Genomic DNA, 17,247 nt, shown 5'->3' with positions numbered 1-17,247 from the left:
TTTACAGTATCACTTTAATTGTTCTTTTTAAATGCAGTGGAGCAGTGATTCTCAACCCTTTGCGCTCAGTGGATGCACTGCAGAGTGCACACCTGTGCATCGTTGCTCATAGCAGCTGCCTCCTGCTTTGAGAGCACAGAGGAGCCAGGAGAATTGAATTTCTCACATGTTTCCAAGCTATGCAGGCAGAGGAGCATACTTTAAGAAGCAGTGACAGAAAAGAAACGGAATCCTTTAAAATCATTGAAATAACTCAAAATAATTTAAGATTTATCTTGTTTATCAAAGTTCTATTGTTACCACCCATTTATCAGAAAGTATGCATTAACTTTATAGATTGTCCATCTTTAAAATTACTATATTTTAATTTTCACATTAGAAATTATAAAATATCTTAAAAAGTTAATTAAATTTGTAGTAATTTTTTTTGCTGTTATTGATAAATGAAACTTCCTTTAATCACTGATTTTAGGTAAAAACTATAGATTATTTAAACAACACACATCAATTAAATGTCAGTCCTTGTATACCTTCAAAATAGAGTTTTTAGTATTAAACTGTAGAAAATTAGAAGAATGAGGGCAATATATGAGGAATCAAATGACACATATTAGTTTTAAAACCTTTGTTTTTCTTTGAACTTCACATATTATTTACATTATATAAGAAAAGAAGTACTTCAGTTTCTGTAATTTAAATTCTTAGTCATTGTCCAGAGTTCCAAAATGCTGTCAGTAATACCAGAAAGTAAATTCATTGCCTAGGCATGGTTGTAATTTATTTATCATGTAACACTAAAGTTTTAAATGACAGTTATACATAATTTCAATGCAGATTTTAATAAGAATTTCATCTTTTTTAATTTTAAGTAATGGGGAATTACTCTTGTCACATATAACCTGTATTAATTTTTTCAGAAGACATTTTAAATGAGTATATCACAATCTATACCACGTAGATTTTGTAAAGTCATTGTTTGAAAATGACTTTTACTGAAAACGCCCATATTCTTATTTTCCCCTTATTTTTAGCCACTTTTATAATTGGGGTTAATGGTAGCCTGCATTTTAAAAATACAAGGAAGTGGATTTATAGTTTGATCATTTGATATTTAAAAGTAAAAATTATTCACTGCTTAAAACAATATAGTAATACCATGGCTAATGAAAATACTCTGATCTAGAAGCTAAACAAAAAAGATACAGTGGTCCATTTGGCAAGTGACATTGTGTATAATGTTATCAGGAGCTTGAAAAATAGTGTTGCGCTCCATGCAGTCACCATTCTAACATGTAAGCTTTGATTTTACAGCATTATTGAGTGTGTCCTGGAGGTTAAACAATCGAGGCAGGGGTACAACCGGACAATGACTCCTAATAGGATATGCTGTGCTGTACTTCCTAAGGGTCAAATTAGCCATTTGTCTTCTATTTTTCGGCATCCCTTGGATGGACACAAACCAGAAAAGTAATTTCTGAAATAGAAAATGTATTCACAAATATGAGGTCATAGTAATAAGACTGTTTTAAGATGTAGAATTTCATTTATAGCTGTTGAAATCTTTGACTTAAAACATGTCACTTATGCTGTTTTATTCTTTTTTTTTTCTCACATAGGTTTCATGCCACCTCCAGTTCCACCTCCTGTTGTTCCACCACCTACTATTCCACCAGTGGTACCAACATGTAAGTTTTCTACTTTTAGTTCATTTTTTTCTTTAGTCATGGCATTATTAGTCTGTCAGTTCTCTTTCTTGTTTATTGTTAATTTTTTATTTTTTGTTAATAAAAAGGTAACAGTACCATGATAGCCATATTTAGATTTGTTTGATTTGCCACATGCCTTTTTATGATTGGTTTATTTTAATCAAAAGTCAAAGAAGGTTCCTACATAATATCTGTGTTTTTTATTTTGTCTTTGTGTTACATGTCTTAATCTAGAGCAATCTGTCCCCCCTTTTTTCATCCTTCATATCTTTACGTTACTGAAAAAAATTTTCTATATGCAAGATCACAAATGAGTTTGACTTTTTGCTTCTTTGTGGTGATGAAATTAGCTCCATGAATTTCCAGTAAAGTGAAAGCTTTTCACAACAAAGGTTTGTTTAGAATCTGCTTCAGCTTTTTTGGCAAGAACACTTGCTAGGTGTTACAGATTGGATACTCTGTCGTATCAAAAGCCACACATGGCCTTCATGTCCCACTTTTCAGTCTCTGCTTTCACAGTTGAGCCATTTGGGCTCTTCTTATCCCACCTTTAGTGATACTAAGATGGATTAAAGTATTGAGGTTAAAGAATTCAGTCACTGAAACCATTTCCCTTCAGATTTCATCCATTGATCCTCATTACTTGAGTCTGCGTTTTCTTAGTTCCAGAGTGGTGATCTTAACAATTTTATCGTTCCTTTCACATTTCTTAACTAGAATTTTTCTATAAAGAAAACCTTTCTTATCAACTAATAGTATTTAGTTATCTTGAAGTAGAATTGTACAGGAAAGGCAGAGTAGATGCTCAATTCCTTCCTGCAAGTGCCACTTTTCAGAGTAGTGAATCAGTTCTTTGTCTTTTCTCCTGACACATCCAGTGACTGAAGAGGTGATAGGATTGCTCTTATTTCTTCCCTTTCTTCAGTGTTCATGGGTTAACCGATGTTAATTTCCAAGCAGTTTCATTCACTTTTCAATTTGAAGTTCAAACTCTTCACTCTTTGGACAATGAGACATCTTTCATATGGAGATAACTACCTTAGCTTTTGTGAGCTTCATAACTTTTGGGGCCCAGTATTGGCCCATAGGAATGTATTTTTTTTAAACAATATATATATATGGTAAAGAGGTTTCCTTTTGATAATCTAATACATTTCCTTTAATTTTTTAAACTCTCTTCACTCTGTTAGTGCTTAGAGAGCATTAGACTCCCTTTTTGTTAATGTTGGTTGTCTAGGAAGAATTGTTCTTCCTGAAATTAGAGAAGTTTCAGAAACCATTTTTGAAGTCATAACAGAGACTCATCTTAGAGTCTTCCTCCAATTATCTCTTAATAGATTATTCACTTTGGAAAATTGGCACCAATTTTATGGAGGGAGAGAAAATAGAATGTGCCAGGTGCTCTCCTAATTACTCACACTGTCTCATTTAATTTTCCTGATTCCCAATATTATCCCAGGTGGTTTTACCCACTTGTATTGCAATTTTGTTGTGTGCTAAAAGCTTATCCAGGTAATTGAGAATTGAATGTTAGGATAAACAGTTTCTAAAATCCCCCAGTAAGTGATTTTAAAATATTGGATGGTGGTATAAGGTGGTATAATTTGGAGTAAAAACATATTAGTTGTTTGTGATTTTGTATTATTCTGGTTCTGGGTTTTTGGATTTTTTTGTTTTTTGTTTTTTGGGGTTTTTTTGACATATATAACACACTTAAGGTATTCTACCCATTCTTTAAAATGGATTGTTGATATTTATAATTTGCTTTTCATCTGATGAGTTTTGTCAAACCTCATTTGACAAGAAGCAGTGACTGTTAGGACCCTCGTATATTAATTTTAAGAGAATGAGTAGATTTTCATTCTCCTACTATGTCATTTTTGTCATTTCAGTGTATTTAGAGATTCACACACTGGCATCCTTGTAAAATTGTGTTGTGTTTTTCTTTTTCTCCCTTTGGTATTGCAGGCATTTTCTTCTCAAGTACTGTTCCTTTACTGAAGGGCTTTTTTTTTAATGAAAATAGTTCTAAAAGGTGCTGGTTTTCCCTATTTTTAAAGAGGAAAGTTGTAAATGTAACTTAGCTTATTCATGATGACTCATTTGTCATTTGAATAGATAATGCTTTAGGTAATGCAGAGATGCCATTAAATGACATTACCAGAAACTAGATTTTACTATAAATGAAATAGAAGGACCAAAAGATAAGTCATGGTTATATTAATTGAGTAGTCTTACCAAATGATCCTAGAGGACAGGAAGCATTTACTATTTTGAAAGGCCAATTTTTGTCATAGTTAATGTTTTAACTTAGCACATGAATTGGTTAAGCTAGTTATTGAAATACATGTCCTTCCTCTTTAAACAGCTTTAGTGCAGCCGCCATTATCCATGACTCCAGAAACTGTGAAAGATGTTGGATTTGGTAGCCTTGTTTTACCAGGTGGTTCTGTTCCCAGCAATCTTGCTACTTCCACTCTGCCAGCTGGAAATGTTTTTAATCCTTCAGCTAAAGTAGAGCCTGAAGAAAAAGTACCTCACCTTATAGAACACCAGATTTCTTCTGGTGAAAATGCCAGATCAGGTAAGGAAAAAATTCCCCAGAAATACACTGTCAAATCATAAAATGCTACTTCTTGATGTTGATGGTGCCATGCGTGTGTATCTACTTAGTGCACAAAGGTTAATGTGTTTTGATTTGTGGGGGGGGCGGGAGGGTGCTGCTCCCTAGTGGCCCAGGAGGTTGAGCACAGTGCTGTGAAGCTATCCGCAGCCTCTGCAGCATGGGTTCGATCCTCTCCTGTCTCTCCCGCTGCATCCCTCAGCAGTGTATTTCAGTCAGTCTGCCTGTTCTGTTCCCGGCTCTGTCTCTGGTGAATCCTCTCAACCTCCCACACATCTGCCCTGTACCACCCAGTTCTTGTATGCATGAATAAATAAATAATAAAAGAAATATGTTTTGATTTTTAAAGAGAATTATATTCCAAATTTCTACTAAAAAAATAATTGGGCATTCTATTCAGGATAGTAAAGATCTTGACACCTTTCCATTAAGAACCATCTCCTTCCTTTCTGGCCTTTTGCCTGCTTCAATGTCTTGTTATCAAAATAAGATTACATAAAATATGTCTACTTACAGAAAAATTAAATGAGCAATTATTAGATATACATAACTTCCTTCTACTGGAAGGTATCATTTAGCTTTGCCTAGAAGACACAGATTGTGCTGAAAAGCAGCCAAGTCCTTTTTTTATGGTGCCACTGATAATATATCAAGAACGCTTTGTGATTTAGAAAGATTTTTGTTACAGTTGAAGAATTAGTATAAAACCTACATTTTTGCAAAGGAAACTTCTGGGTGATCGCCCCATTTAAATTTTAATGTTTAAATTTCACATTACCTGGTATTACTAATTCTCATTTTAATGTTTACTTAGTATCTAATGTGCCTTGATTCTTGGGATATAAGTAGTTGATAAAGCTAAACCATTGCAAATTGTAGCTTTAATAAAGTCATAAATGAAATTTCCTTTTTCATACCAGAATGATTGTTATCTTGTGTTTTTTCTTCTTTCGGTTTCAGTGATTCCAAGTGATATTTCAAGTAGCCCTGCAATTTTAGGAGGACAGCTGCCAAATGTGACCAGCAGTTCTGGAATTCTGGGAGTCCAAAGACCAAATGTATCAAGTAATTCTGAAATCCTTGGAGTCCGGCCGCCTAATGTTTCAAGCAGTTCTGGGATGATTGGAGCCCAGCCACCAAATGTTCTAAATAACTCTGGAATTTTGGGGATACAGCCACCTAACGTGTCGACTAGTTCTGGACTTTTAGGTGTGCTGCCCCCAAATATTCATAATAATTCTGGACTAATAGGAGTACAGCCACCAAATGTTCCAAATGCTTCTGGACTTTTGGGAACACAGCCACCAGCTGGACCTCAAAACTTGCCCCCTCTCAATATCTCTAGTCAGAGGATGCCTGCAATTCCAATGTTAGATGTTCGTCCAGGACTTATACCACAGACACCAGGACCGAGATTCCCTTTAATGCAGCCTGGAATTCCTCCCCAAAGGGGTATTCCTCCTCCATCGGTACTTGATTCAGCTCTTCATCCACCACCCCGTGGTCCTTTTCCTCCTGGAGATATTTTTAGTCAGCCAGAAAGACCTTTTCTAATTCCAGGAAGACAAAGTATAGACAATGTTACTAATCCAGAAAAACGGATACCAGTTGGGAACGAAAACATTCAACAGGAAGGAGATAGAGATTACCGGTTTCCTCCCATAGAAACCAGGGAAAGCATTGGTAGACCTCCCCCAATGGATGTTAGGGATGTAATTGGACGGCCTATAGATCCAAGAGAAGGTCCTGGAAGGCCTCCATTAGATGGTAGGGATCATTTTGGAAGACCTCCTGTTGACATAAGAGAGAATCTTGTGAGACCAGGTATAGATCATCTTGGTCGAAGAGACCATTTTGGCTTTAATCCAGAGAAGCCTTGGGGGCATAGAGATTTTGATGAGCGAGAGCATCGAGTAATACCTGTCTTTGCTGGTCCAAAAGGCTTACATGAAGAAAGAGGTAGGTTTCGGTCTGGAACCTATCGATTTGATCCTAGAAGTGGTCCTTGGAACAGAGGATTTGGACAAGAAGTTCACAGAGATTTTGATGACCGCAGAAGACCCTGGGAGAGGCAGAGGGATAGGGATGACAGAGATTTTGATTTCTGCCGAGAAATTAATGGAAATCGTCTTGGACGCGATAGAATTCAAAACACCTGGGTCCCTCCTCCTCATGCTCGGGTTTTTGATTTTTTTGAAGGGGCCACTTCTCAACGAAAAGGTGATAATGTGCCTCAGGTTAATGGTGAAAATACTGAGAGACATGCTCAACCACCACCTTTACCAGTACAGAATGATCCTGAACTTTATGAAAAACTGCCGTCTTCAACTGAAATAAACAAGGAGAAGAGTGACACAGTTGCTGATATAGAAAGTGAACCAGTGGTAGAAAGCACAGAAACTGAGGGGACATAATCATCACTCAGTAGGTAAAAGATACCTTTTGTAAAGTTGTCATCTCTCTGTAATAGATTAATGGCTGACTGGACCATAGTTGTTCACTTTTGTCTGCCAGAATTAAGTTAATCTGATGTTCATGTTCACCTTTCTCTTAAAATAATTGTAAACTGACTTGTATAGACATTGTTCTTATATGAACATGGTAGGTAAACATTTTTTATTTTTCTGATAAAATATAAATGTTGCCCCCCAGATTCTTTTAACTTCAAGGAAATGAATAACAGCTTGTCAGAGACTTCCTATGGAAGAAAGAATTTTTTAGATACTACCATTAGGTTGGATATGGTAATAGATATATTTCAGAATAGCAAGTGGAGGTATATCTTATCCATATCTTTAGGCTGCTGCAGAATTTTAAGGTAATAGACAAAGCTGTGATATTTTATGCAAAGACTGGCTCTAGACATTTGAGGAGCATAATACAGAGATTTTAAAAAGTGATTTTGTAAAATCTACACTATGGTCTCTGTTTCTCCAAAGTAAGTGTTTGTGATTTGTTCCTCATACTGCAGTGAGTAAAAAAAGAAAAAAAAAAAAAAGAACAACATAAATATTAAAGTACGTTTCAATGTTGGGTGAATTTTGTTTTTAGATGCCAATAAAAACTTATTTGTTTGATAACAGTGTTCTAGGAATTGTATTTTTTTAACCTACAAATGCTTAAAACCCTGGATCATTAGCTGCATGTGCTTAGTTATTGCAGAAGTTTTCTATTCTTAATAATGACAATGAAGAACTGTGTGGTTATAAAAGCATGTACTTTGATATAAAATCATGCAGTTTCATTAGTATGTATGTAATATTTGTGTATATTTATTGTGTAAGTCATGTAGATTCTTCTCTTTCTCTGTATGTCTATCTTCATGCACATACAGAGAAAAATAGAAAATTGATGAAGTTTAGATAATAAAATATTCTTTTAAACCTGGTAGAAAATAAGAGAAATTTGGCTGATTGCAAATTGCTCATAGTTATAACTCTTAGCCTATATGAAGGTAAAATAAGAATTATTGTAAAGAAATGCAGTGGCAATTTGGCAATTAATGTAGTTAAGCACGAAGCCAGATTTAGCATGGAGCGAAATGACACATAAATGTTTGCAGTGCTTTATTTCACACTATGCTTGCTGTTCTGCACAGATAGTGCTAGTCTAAAGTACTTACTGGTCACTCGCCTGAAGTAAATTTCATAGCACAGACTGTATAGCTGTGTGGTGAATTCAAAAATAGTAATGTGTATTCTAGGAACAATGTGTTGGTCATGTGTTTTATAGGCTCTGGGTAACAGTTACCTCCAAGGTAAATGAGTAGCAGAAAATTTGGGGATTGGTTTATTGTTTATTAATTTATTAGTTTTTTTTGCTTTTAAATTTCATTTATTTGCTGTTTGTTTCTCCTTTTGGTTTTACATGTATATAAAATCATTGGTGGTTTTTGTTTTTGTTTTTGTTTTTTTAGTTTCTAATGAAGGCTTTTATTTTGGTTCTATGAGTAGTCATTTTGTTGCCTGTGCATTTTCAACAATTCATCATTTGCTTGATTTATCTAAAAATCTTGAGCTGTTTTTGTTAAGCCTCCAGAAAATGATGTAGCACACCAACCATTTAAAGTTGGCTTGGTTTTGCTTACCTCTGATGATCTAAAGGGCATATAAGAGCTTTATGGTTCCTGGCCAAAAATAAAGCCTTTTCTTATAGATTCTGAATAGACATAGTACATTATTAATTTTGTTATTTGGAAAAGTGAGTAGAAATTTGCTGCTTATTTCAGTTCAATCCAATAATTTGAGTTGGCATAAGAACTTTTCCTTAGAGTAACAAGAAAACTGTGACATTGGTACAGAGTTTTTTAATGTTCAGGGAAAGATTAACCTTGTCCTTTAGGGAAATTATATTGACTGACATTTCTCTCAAGCTACTTTAGTTGCATTTAACATTATGAAAATTAAGTGACATTCACTTGGGTTAAGTAGCAATAAAAATGTGAGACTTTTCAGTGACTTGATGCCAAGCTTTTTTGTCACTGTTGGGCCTTTATGTGCAAACTTGAAAACAAAATATGTACCATACTTGCATTGGTTTGAAAATCCTGGTGGTGAAAGTTATCTATTTCATTGTCAGTACTATGTCTAGCACCCATCTTGGAAATGTGTGACACTCTTAAAATAGCTGGGGGGAAAAAAATCATGTACTTGTTCTCATGCTTTGTTCTTATTTTGTTATATAATGTTTAAGTGAAAGGCTTTTACTCATACAGAATTTTCAAAATTGATATTTATGTTCACCATGTTTTTAGATGATCAAGAGAAAAATTTTGTCTTTAAGAATTATGATGTAGGATTTAATCACATTTTTAATGCTTTTGATCACAATTGCAGTCACTAGAATGCTAACAATTAGAAACATGCAAGGAGTAACCTAGCACTTTAACAGAAGGGTTTGGAAAGCTGCAGGCAGTAACTGTATTCAACATCAAGTCACACATTTTTCCTCATTCATGATATGTTGGGAGAGAGAGAGAGTGACTTTCTGCAGTACTAGTAGGTATTCATTTTTAAAATTTTGTATGTTTAAACATTTCATTAAACATTGGCTTCTGTTCTTGCCGTAAGGGCATATACTGTACTCTGGCAATTTAAATTGTAGATAGAAACTTTATAGCAAAGTAGCCTTTATCTGCAGCATATTGCAGGTGGCATGTTCCTTTATTCTAACTTTATTCAGTTATAGGGTGGAAAAATATTTTGAAAAGTATTAGAGATGGAATAATATAGAATTGTTCTAAAATTCTGTAAATGACTTCATATAATATTTAATTGATAAAATTTGCTTATATTTAAGCTATTACATCCTTACCAGAGCAATTCCTTTTATCCTGATAATTGAGTTACTTTATTAAATTTACTGGCTGTCTTCACTTGTGTAAAAGTTTAGAGTTTATGGAACTAAACATTAATCATAGATTATTTCGGGGATGGGGCATTTTTGTTACACTTAAAAGGAAAGTTACCTCTTTTAATTTGAAGAAGTATTTTTTATAAAAACCATTATTTATCAGATTTAAGGTGCCATTCATTGTAAGAAGCTTCATTCAGGGAAAAAAAAAATGCTTCCAATATGAAATGCCAGTAGTTATAAGACCCACCCCTAATTCACTGACAAAAATGTAAATAGTGTCTTACCAAAAAAAAAGAAATATGGCATTCATTATTGGACTTCATATATTTCCCTTTCTCAGTAAGTGATTTAATGAACATTTTGATGATTTTCTTCATTGTATATATCTTAATAGGCACAGCCTTTAAATGAACGGAAAATTTTAATATCCAATTAAAATTTTTGCTCTGCCTTATGTGCCTTCTTCATCATTATTACTTTATTAGGTGCTATATTAGTAAAATGTTTTAAGGACTTTTAACTCTTAAAGAAAGAAAACCATTTTCTCTTTAAATATTTTACATAATATAGAAGGAGAACAAGTATATATCCATTTATAAGAGGCACAATAAATTGTTTTAAGTTACCACATACTGCAGTGTGACAAGGAATAATAAATGTTTCCTTAATTGATGATGCTGTGGATTTATATAAAACATCTTTTAGAGTATAACATATGTTGTACCCCTAAAACTTTTATTTTCCACTTCTGAAAAAAAAAATAAATCAGGTTATTACACGTCTAATGTGAGATTATACATAGGATACCTTGATCTACCAAAATATTCTGGAACTAGCATTTAAAATTAATTGCCTATGTTTTATATATTTTGAGGCTATCAGGCATGCATATTAAAAGCAATTGAAAATACTATCTCTGTGGTCCTCAGCCAGTAATATATAACAGTATCACCTGTGGAGTTCTTTGAAAGTATTGGGGCAGGGGTGTCACCACAGTCTTAACAATACAGAATCTCCAGGGGTGAAACATACTTTAATGCACACAGACGCTAGTTACACCCCCACATTTCTGGCTTGTTGTTTTTTAAACCTACATACCATTTTATAGAGAGATTAAAATATGTGTGTGCACTAGAGAGTCTTAATTTTTTTTAAAGATTTATTTGTTTATGCATGCAAGAGCTGGGATGCAGGCCAGAAATGCGGTGGGTGAGAGGATTCACAAGAGACAGAGTGGGGAGAGCAGAACAGGCAGATCCACTGAAATCCACTGCTGAGGGGAGCAGCGGTTGAGACAGGAGAGGTCTGCTGTGCCATGTGGGTCACCTCCCTGGGCAGGGAGGGATTGAACTCGTGCTGCAGTGGCTGCGGGTAGTTTCATAGTGCTGCATCTTAACCCTTTGTGCCACCAGGAAGGCCCAGATTCTTAATTTTTTTTTAATTAAAATTTTTAGTGATTGAAAATTAATTGGTGTTGCAGGATAGATAAAAAATAGAAAAGTCCATTATCGCAGATGTTTTAAACTCACTTGCTCATTTGGAAATGAATAACAGCAAGAAAGGGGTGGGAGGAGGCATAGGAGATGGCTTTTCAGGGAGTGTTTTTGATTCAAGTGAAATTTTATATAGGATACCTCGAAAAATCAGTCATGTAATTGTTTTGGCTATTTGAGAGATCCCCTTTGGGACAAAGTTGAAGCATTAAATTGACCAAGGACCATATCGTTAGTAGCAGGACCACTTAGATGTGAGTTGCACATTAAAACCAACACACATCAGTGGTTTATTTTGGCGTGGCCCTTGCTCATTATTCTTCCTCGCTACTAAATCCTCTTTCATCCATTGTGCATGCTTAGAATTGCTCTGCCTTGTTCCATTCGCAATATGAAACAAATATTTTAACTAACTAGTAACATACAGTATAGCTAGCTAATACTGCGCTGAGGGGTTGCCTATCCCGCGGAAGGACAGTAGGATTACCCGCAGTGAAGGGAGCCCAGACAGCCCTGATGTGCTGAGCTCAGCGGATGGGGGAGGTGAACTTGAACACGTGGGTTTGAGCCCTGATTTAATGAAGATAAAATGAATTTGTATTACACTTGCCTCACAATGGCAGATCTGTAGCATTTGGTTGACCTGATTCATTTGTCCCTACCCCTGTCACCTTTCCCTTCTACCCCTTCCCGGGGCAGCTGTCATCGTGTTGTTTTATTTTTCTGCCTATTTCCCAGCTCTCCAATCCTCGTGGTCATAGCACTGTAGCCTCCCCTCTTTTGACTGGTCATTCCAGACAAGTACTATTGTTAAAAGCAGTTCACAGCTGCCCTTGGCTTAGTAGCTGCAGGGTTACATTTTTTAATCGATATTATCTAATATTTCATTGTCATACTCTGTGTGACAGTAACCTGGATAACTCTATTACCTGAACAACAATAATCCTCATGATCTTGTGAGGTAGTTATTTAAATATTTTACTAAAGAGAAACCCAAGTCACAGATTTAAGTAACTTCCTGAGGTCTCACAACTTGTTAATATATTTGAGCAAAGATTGAAATCCAGGTCTGTCAGATTAAAAAAATTAGTGCATAGCTACTTAATGCTGTGCAGACTCAGGTGGCAGAGGCTCACCCTTACTGAGCACCTCTTTTCTTTGGAAAAGACAAATGAATTTGAATAGAGAAAACAAACTTGAGCATCCTAACCAGACTAATCCAATATAGGGCAGGCGGCAGTTAAACGCAGCTAAATTTACGCTGTGTTTTCATTGTTCCCAATTTACATGGGAGTGTTGTTTCCTGTAGTTAAACCATTGCTTCATTTTCTTAGATTCTGTTTTCAGGATTTGACTTTTTCTTAAGGTTATACTACGGCATAATATTGTTAACTTTCTTAATATCTTACTATTTGGAAGACAGGATTGTGTTACATTGATGTTAAATAAGGTTTCTTTTTGAAAATACCTTTTCCCATAGTAAGGCTCAAAACTTTTTATCCTTTAAAATGTGCTCGTGTATGTAAAGCAGCTCCTGGCACTGCTTTGCGCATTTGTATTTTCGGTTCTAAAACTTGACATTATACACTGTAAATACAGCCAGACTTGGTACTCAGGTGTTTTCGTGTTTTTTTTTTTTTAATGGATACAACTGTTTCAGACTACTCCATGACCTGAATTAAGTGAAGTATGTAAAGTTACCTTTACACACAGTAAGCATGCAGTGTTCGTGTTGAGTCACCAGTGAATTCAAACAGCTCAGTGGTCCTGGTCTAGTCGGCAGTGGCTAATTCGCGGTCGTTTTGCTTTGTTAGACTGTATGATCGGCTTCTAGGTTTTCTTTCTCTTCAAGTCTTCTGTTCAAGTCACTCAATGTAGATTCACCTGAGGGTTTAATCCACAGCAGGTCCTGGTGCCTTTGATCGGCTTTTCCAAGTTTTTGGCCAGGTGACTCTCAAACTAGTGGCCATGTTGCCGCCTCACCCACACTTCAGGGGACGTATTTGTCTTAATTGTCATTACTCTTCTGTTTCTCCTACTCTTGCCAAAGCGAATTATTATTTTGCTTATGTTATGATTATTACATGGAATAAAAAGCTACTGCATTTGAAAAATCTTTTTTTTCATAACGTGAGTCTTGTGTTTATTACGGAACTCAGATCAGTTTACACATTAATAAGAGTATTAGTAAAATTAGAAAACTTGTATTAATCTTTGAAAGTATTAAGGTTCACTGTTAAGAGTTCATCTTTTTTTAATGTGATAATTGAAATTTCTTTGAGCCTTTCAGGTTGGAGGAGGATATAGCCGTACCACTCAGATGATTCTGAAAAACACATATCACTGTGGTCATACCCAGGACTAGGATTTAGAGATTCCTAAGTAGTAAGACTATTGGGGCTTCACTTCCGACAGTTTTTTATAAAATTTTATGATACTTTAAATACAGCCCTCTGCTTTATCATACTACTTTCTGAATTGTTAGCCAAATGGTTAAAAATTGTTAGCCATAGGTTAAAAATGCATTTTCATAACAGGGTTGGGGGGTGGAGAGACTTAAGGTTTTTAACCTCTACATCATGGACAGTCTACATAATGTATCTTCAGAAATACACTGGCTCATTGGCTTTGTCATCTTTTACAAATGAAGACTCAAGGAAGGTCCATGGTCATACAGCTTTGGATTTGCATAGGTGTTTGCACCCGCTTGAAACTAAGCTTCACTGTAAAAAATGCTCTTTTGGAATGGTAGATTTTAATGTATGGTCTGTGATTAGCTCCCTAGGACTGCTGTAACAACATCAAAAGCTGGATGGCTCAGAACAGCAGGAATTTTCTGTCAAGTTCCAGACGCATAGAAATCTGAAAGCAAGGTGTTGGCAGGACTGTGCCCTCTGCAGGCTCTTGATGAGAATCCTTTCTTGCCTCTTCCAAACGTCTGGCAGTTCTCAGCAAGTCTTTGATGTCCTTGGCCTGTAGACGCCTCTGTCTTCACATGGCCGCCTTCCATCATGTATCTCCACGTTATCCTCTCTCAGTGCTTGTCTGTGTCAAAGGTCACCTCTAGTAAGGACGCTGGTTGTGTTGGATTGGGCCTGCCCTACTCAGGCAGGCATGACCTCATCTAAACAAATGACTTCTGCAGTGACCTTGTTTCCAAACAAGTTACCACATTCTGAGGTACCAGGAATTAGGAATTCAACACTGCATATATTTTTGGAGGACACAATTCAATCCATAATAGCCTGTGACTAAACTGTAGAACATCTAAGTAGACCGTGAACATTCAAAACACATACAGTGGAAAAGGTCATTACATTATTTTAGGACGACAAAACAAACATCTTTATAGAAATTCCGTTTTTAAATTACTTTGGGTGTTAACAGCAATCTAATTTCAATCCCTAAATTAAGTATTGCAAAATGCTGCCCAACTTTTTAGGTGAATTTGTAATGTCCCTAATTTTGTGTCTTTAGTAATACTGAAAGTATAGAAATTGGCAAAGAAAATCCACTGCTGTTAGTAGTAGTTAGTGTTAGATAGCAAAGACTACTAGGAATTATTCTAACATTAAATAAATGCTGACTTTTAAGAAGTGGAGGTTTTTTAAGACTCCCTGAAATATAGCTACCCTGAAAATACACATTGTGCCTTCCCGATCACGTCTGTTGCTTGTGCCTTTATAATTGTACCGTTTTCTGTTAGTCTTCTTTTGAAAATTTCCAGAATTTTATTAGAAATAGGTATTTTATTTACCAAATAAATGGCCAACTTGTTCATTATTTTTTAATGTTTAATTTCTATATAGGTTTCTCTATTTTTTCATAGAATTAGTGAGCTTTTTTTTTTTTTTAAAGATTCACTTATTTATGCATACAAGAGCTGGGGTATGCGTACAGGCCAGAGATGTGGGAGGTGAGAGGATCCACCAGAGACAGAGTGGGAACAGAACAGGCAGACTGACTGAAATACACTGCTGAGGGGAGCAGCGGGTGAGTAAGGAGAGGTCTGCTGCGCCATGTGGGTTGTTCCCCGGCTGGCCAGGGATTGAACTCCTGCTGCAGAGGCTGCGTATTGCTTCATAGTGCTGTGCTTAACCCCTTGTGCCATCAGGGAGGCCCTGGCGAGCTTTTTTGGACTGACATCCAAATTATTTGACTCTACAGGCCTTTACTAAAGAAGTGTCTTAATAAGAACACCTGTAACTTTTATAGAAAGTTGAGTGGAGAACTCTTGATGTTTATTAGAAGAGCATCAGAGAGCTTAGAATGTAGGGCTCTCAATCCTATTCCATTAACTGTGCATCTGTTTTTGTTTCTGTTTTTTAAGATTTATTTATTTATGTATACAAGAACTGGGGAGCAGCGGGAGAGGCAGGAGAGGTCTGCGCCTTGTGGGTTGCTCCCCGGCCAGCTGGGGATCAAACTTGTGCTGCAGAGGCTATGGATTGTTCTCAACCCAGTGCTGTGCTCAACCCGCTGCAACACTTGGGAGCCCAGTTGCCTTTTAAGTGGAAAGCAGTCAATTTACATTTTGTCAGTGCTTTGAAAAATAACTGCTAAGTTCTGTAGGGAATAAAGTAATTGTTACCTCAATACAAAAAGCTGAGTTTGGATGGATGGGGGCAAGCCCTTAATCTATGTACAGCGCCAGTACTTCTTTGCCACAGTGGTTACTGTAAATCTATTTGTTGGAGCGAAGCAGTAGATGTGGGACTTTAAGTGAAGAGGTCTAAGTACACAGCCTTTGTGCCTCCAGCTTCACAATTCAGAGCCATTGTTTTCATTTATGTGGTGTTTCAAGTTTCCTTCATAACTTTTTTTTTACTCCAGGCAAGTAAAATCAGTAGCTCACATTTAATTAATGGCAAGCTAAGGATGATTTCTCAAATTGTATCAGTTTTCAAAGGGCCTAGCAAGGATCCCTCTTCTCCCAAGAACAATTCCATTTAACTCCTAGTAAAAGTAAGGAATGCGAGACTGTTGAAAAGAAAGATTCTGATGGAGTCTTCACCTGACACACACAGGAATAAGATACCTGCCTTTCTATCGATAGTGAGCCTCTGGCTGTGTGGCTTAGCTCTCCGTGTGGGTGGACAGGGGCACGGCGTTGGTCTTTCCTAAGCCAATAAGCATCAGATGGGAATGATCTTTAGAAGATTAAGATAAACTGGTCTTAAACAGTGAGACGTTTGTGTTGAGAGTTGAATGAGGCTGACACAGTGGTTTTCATTAAGTCCTTTCGGGTATGATTTTCTCAGGCTTAACAAAGGAGCACTTCACTGCTTTCTCTATTATTCTTAGCTGTTTATGGACACTTCTCCATTTCTGCTTGTAGCCCCAAGTGCTTGATGGTCCAGCAGGAAAAGAATGTGACTATAGAGCCCAGAATTTTATTGGGTTGGTTGTCAAATAATTACAGGTGTCTTCAACAGACCACCTGTTATGGCCGGGCGTGATTGAGCCAAGCTGATTTTTCATGTAAATACTTTTTTTTCTCTCTCAATGAGTAGTCATCTCAATTTTTTGGTAACTCTTTTATCATTTTAGCATTGTTCAAAACATTCAAAAGTGAATATATTCATAATTGGCTATATATATATATAGTTGGAAATGTTTACACAGGAGCGTGTGTGTATATATGTGTGTGTGTATGTATATTAGATTAACTTAACCAAATAACCTTCTAGCAGGTCTTGTAGATTTTCCTTTGACCTTTTTATGATGGTAATTGAATGTCCTCTCAGAAATTAGTTGACTTAAAACCATTATCTTTGCTTTGAGTCTCACTTAAGCTTATCAAACCTAAGATATTTAAAGCCTGATATTTTCTCATCAGGGCTAACTTAGTCTTCCCAGAAAATTGACTCCTTTAAATACCCCAATAACCAGAAATCAATAATAAATGTGTACTCGGTACTAATGTATTCTCAGAGAAGGAGAACAAGAGCGAAAATTTCTGCTAGCTGGCCAAACACAAACTGCTAGTGTAAGGGCAGAAACTGGATACAGTGCAGGTTTTCTGATCCCATGCAGACCGGGTAAAGGAGGAGTCAGAGTCCTCAGTAGT

General features: G+C 36.2%; 1 protein-coding gene across 5 annotated transcripts in view; it reads left to right on the top strand.

The window, feature by feature from the left end:
* Window positions 1–17,247, top strand: part of SCAF8 (SR-related CTD associated factor 8) — a 174,966-nt gene that overhangs the window by 81,964 nt on the left and 75,755 nt on the right. For 3 of the 5 annotated variants that reach the window (XM_054697941.1, XM_037520623.2, XM_037520627.2), the window contains 3 exons: window positions 1,617–1,685; window positions 4,075–4,290; window positions 5,290–6,757. In XM_054697941.1, coding sequence (XP_054553916.1) covers window positions 1,617–1,685; window positions 4,075–4,290; window positions 5,290–6,743 — 1,739 coding nt within the window. In that variant the 3' untranslated portion in view covers window positions 6,744–6,757. Of the gene's footprint in view, window positions 1–1,616; window positions 1,686–4,074; window positions 4,291–5,289; window positions 7,410–17,247 lie in introns of those variants that run through there. The other 2 variants (XM_037520625.1, XM_037520622.2) reach the window with 1 other exon arrangement.

This window comes from Talpa occidentalis, unplaced genomic scaffold (assembly GCF_014898055.3).
Source record: "Talpa occidentalis isolate TD23 unplaced genomic scaffold, MPIMG_talOcc4v2.1 talOcc4.2, whole genome shotgun sequence".
NCBI classification, from domain to species: Eukaryota; Metazoa; Chordata; class Mammalia; order Eulipotyphla; family Talpidae; genus Talpa; species Talpa occidentalis.
The sequence above is the reverse complement of the archived record's forward strand: the minus strand, read 5'-3'. Positions and strand labels throughout refer to the sequence as shown.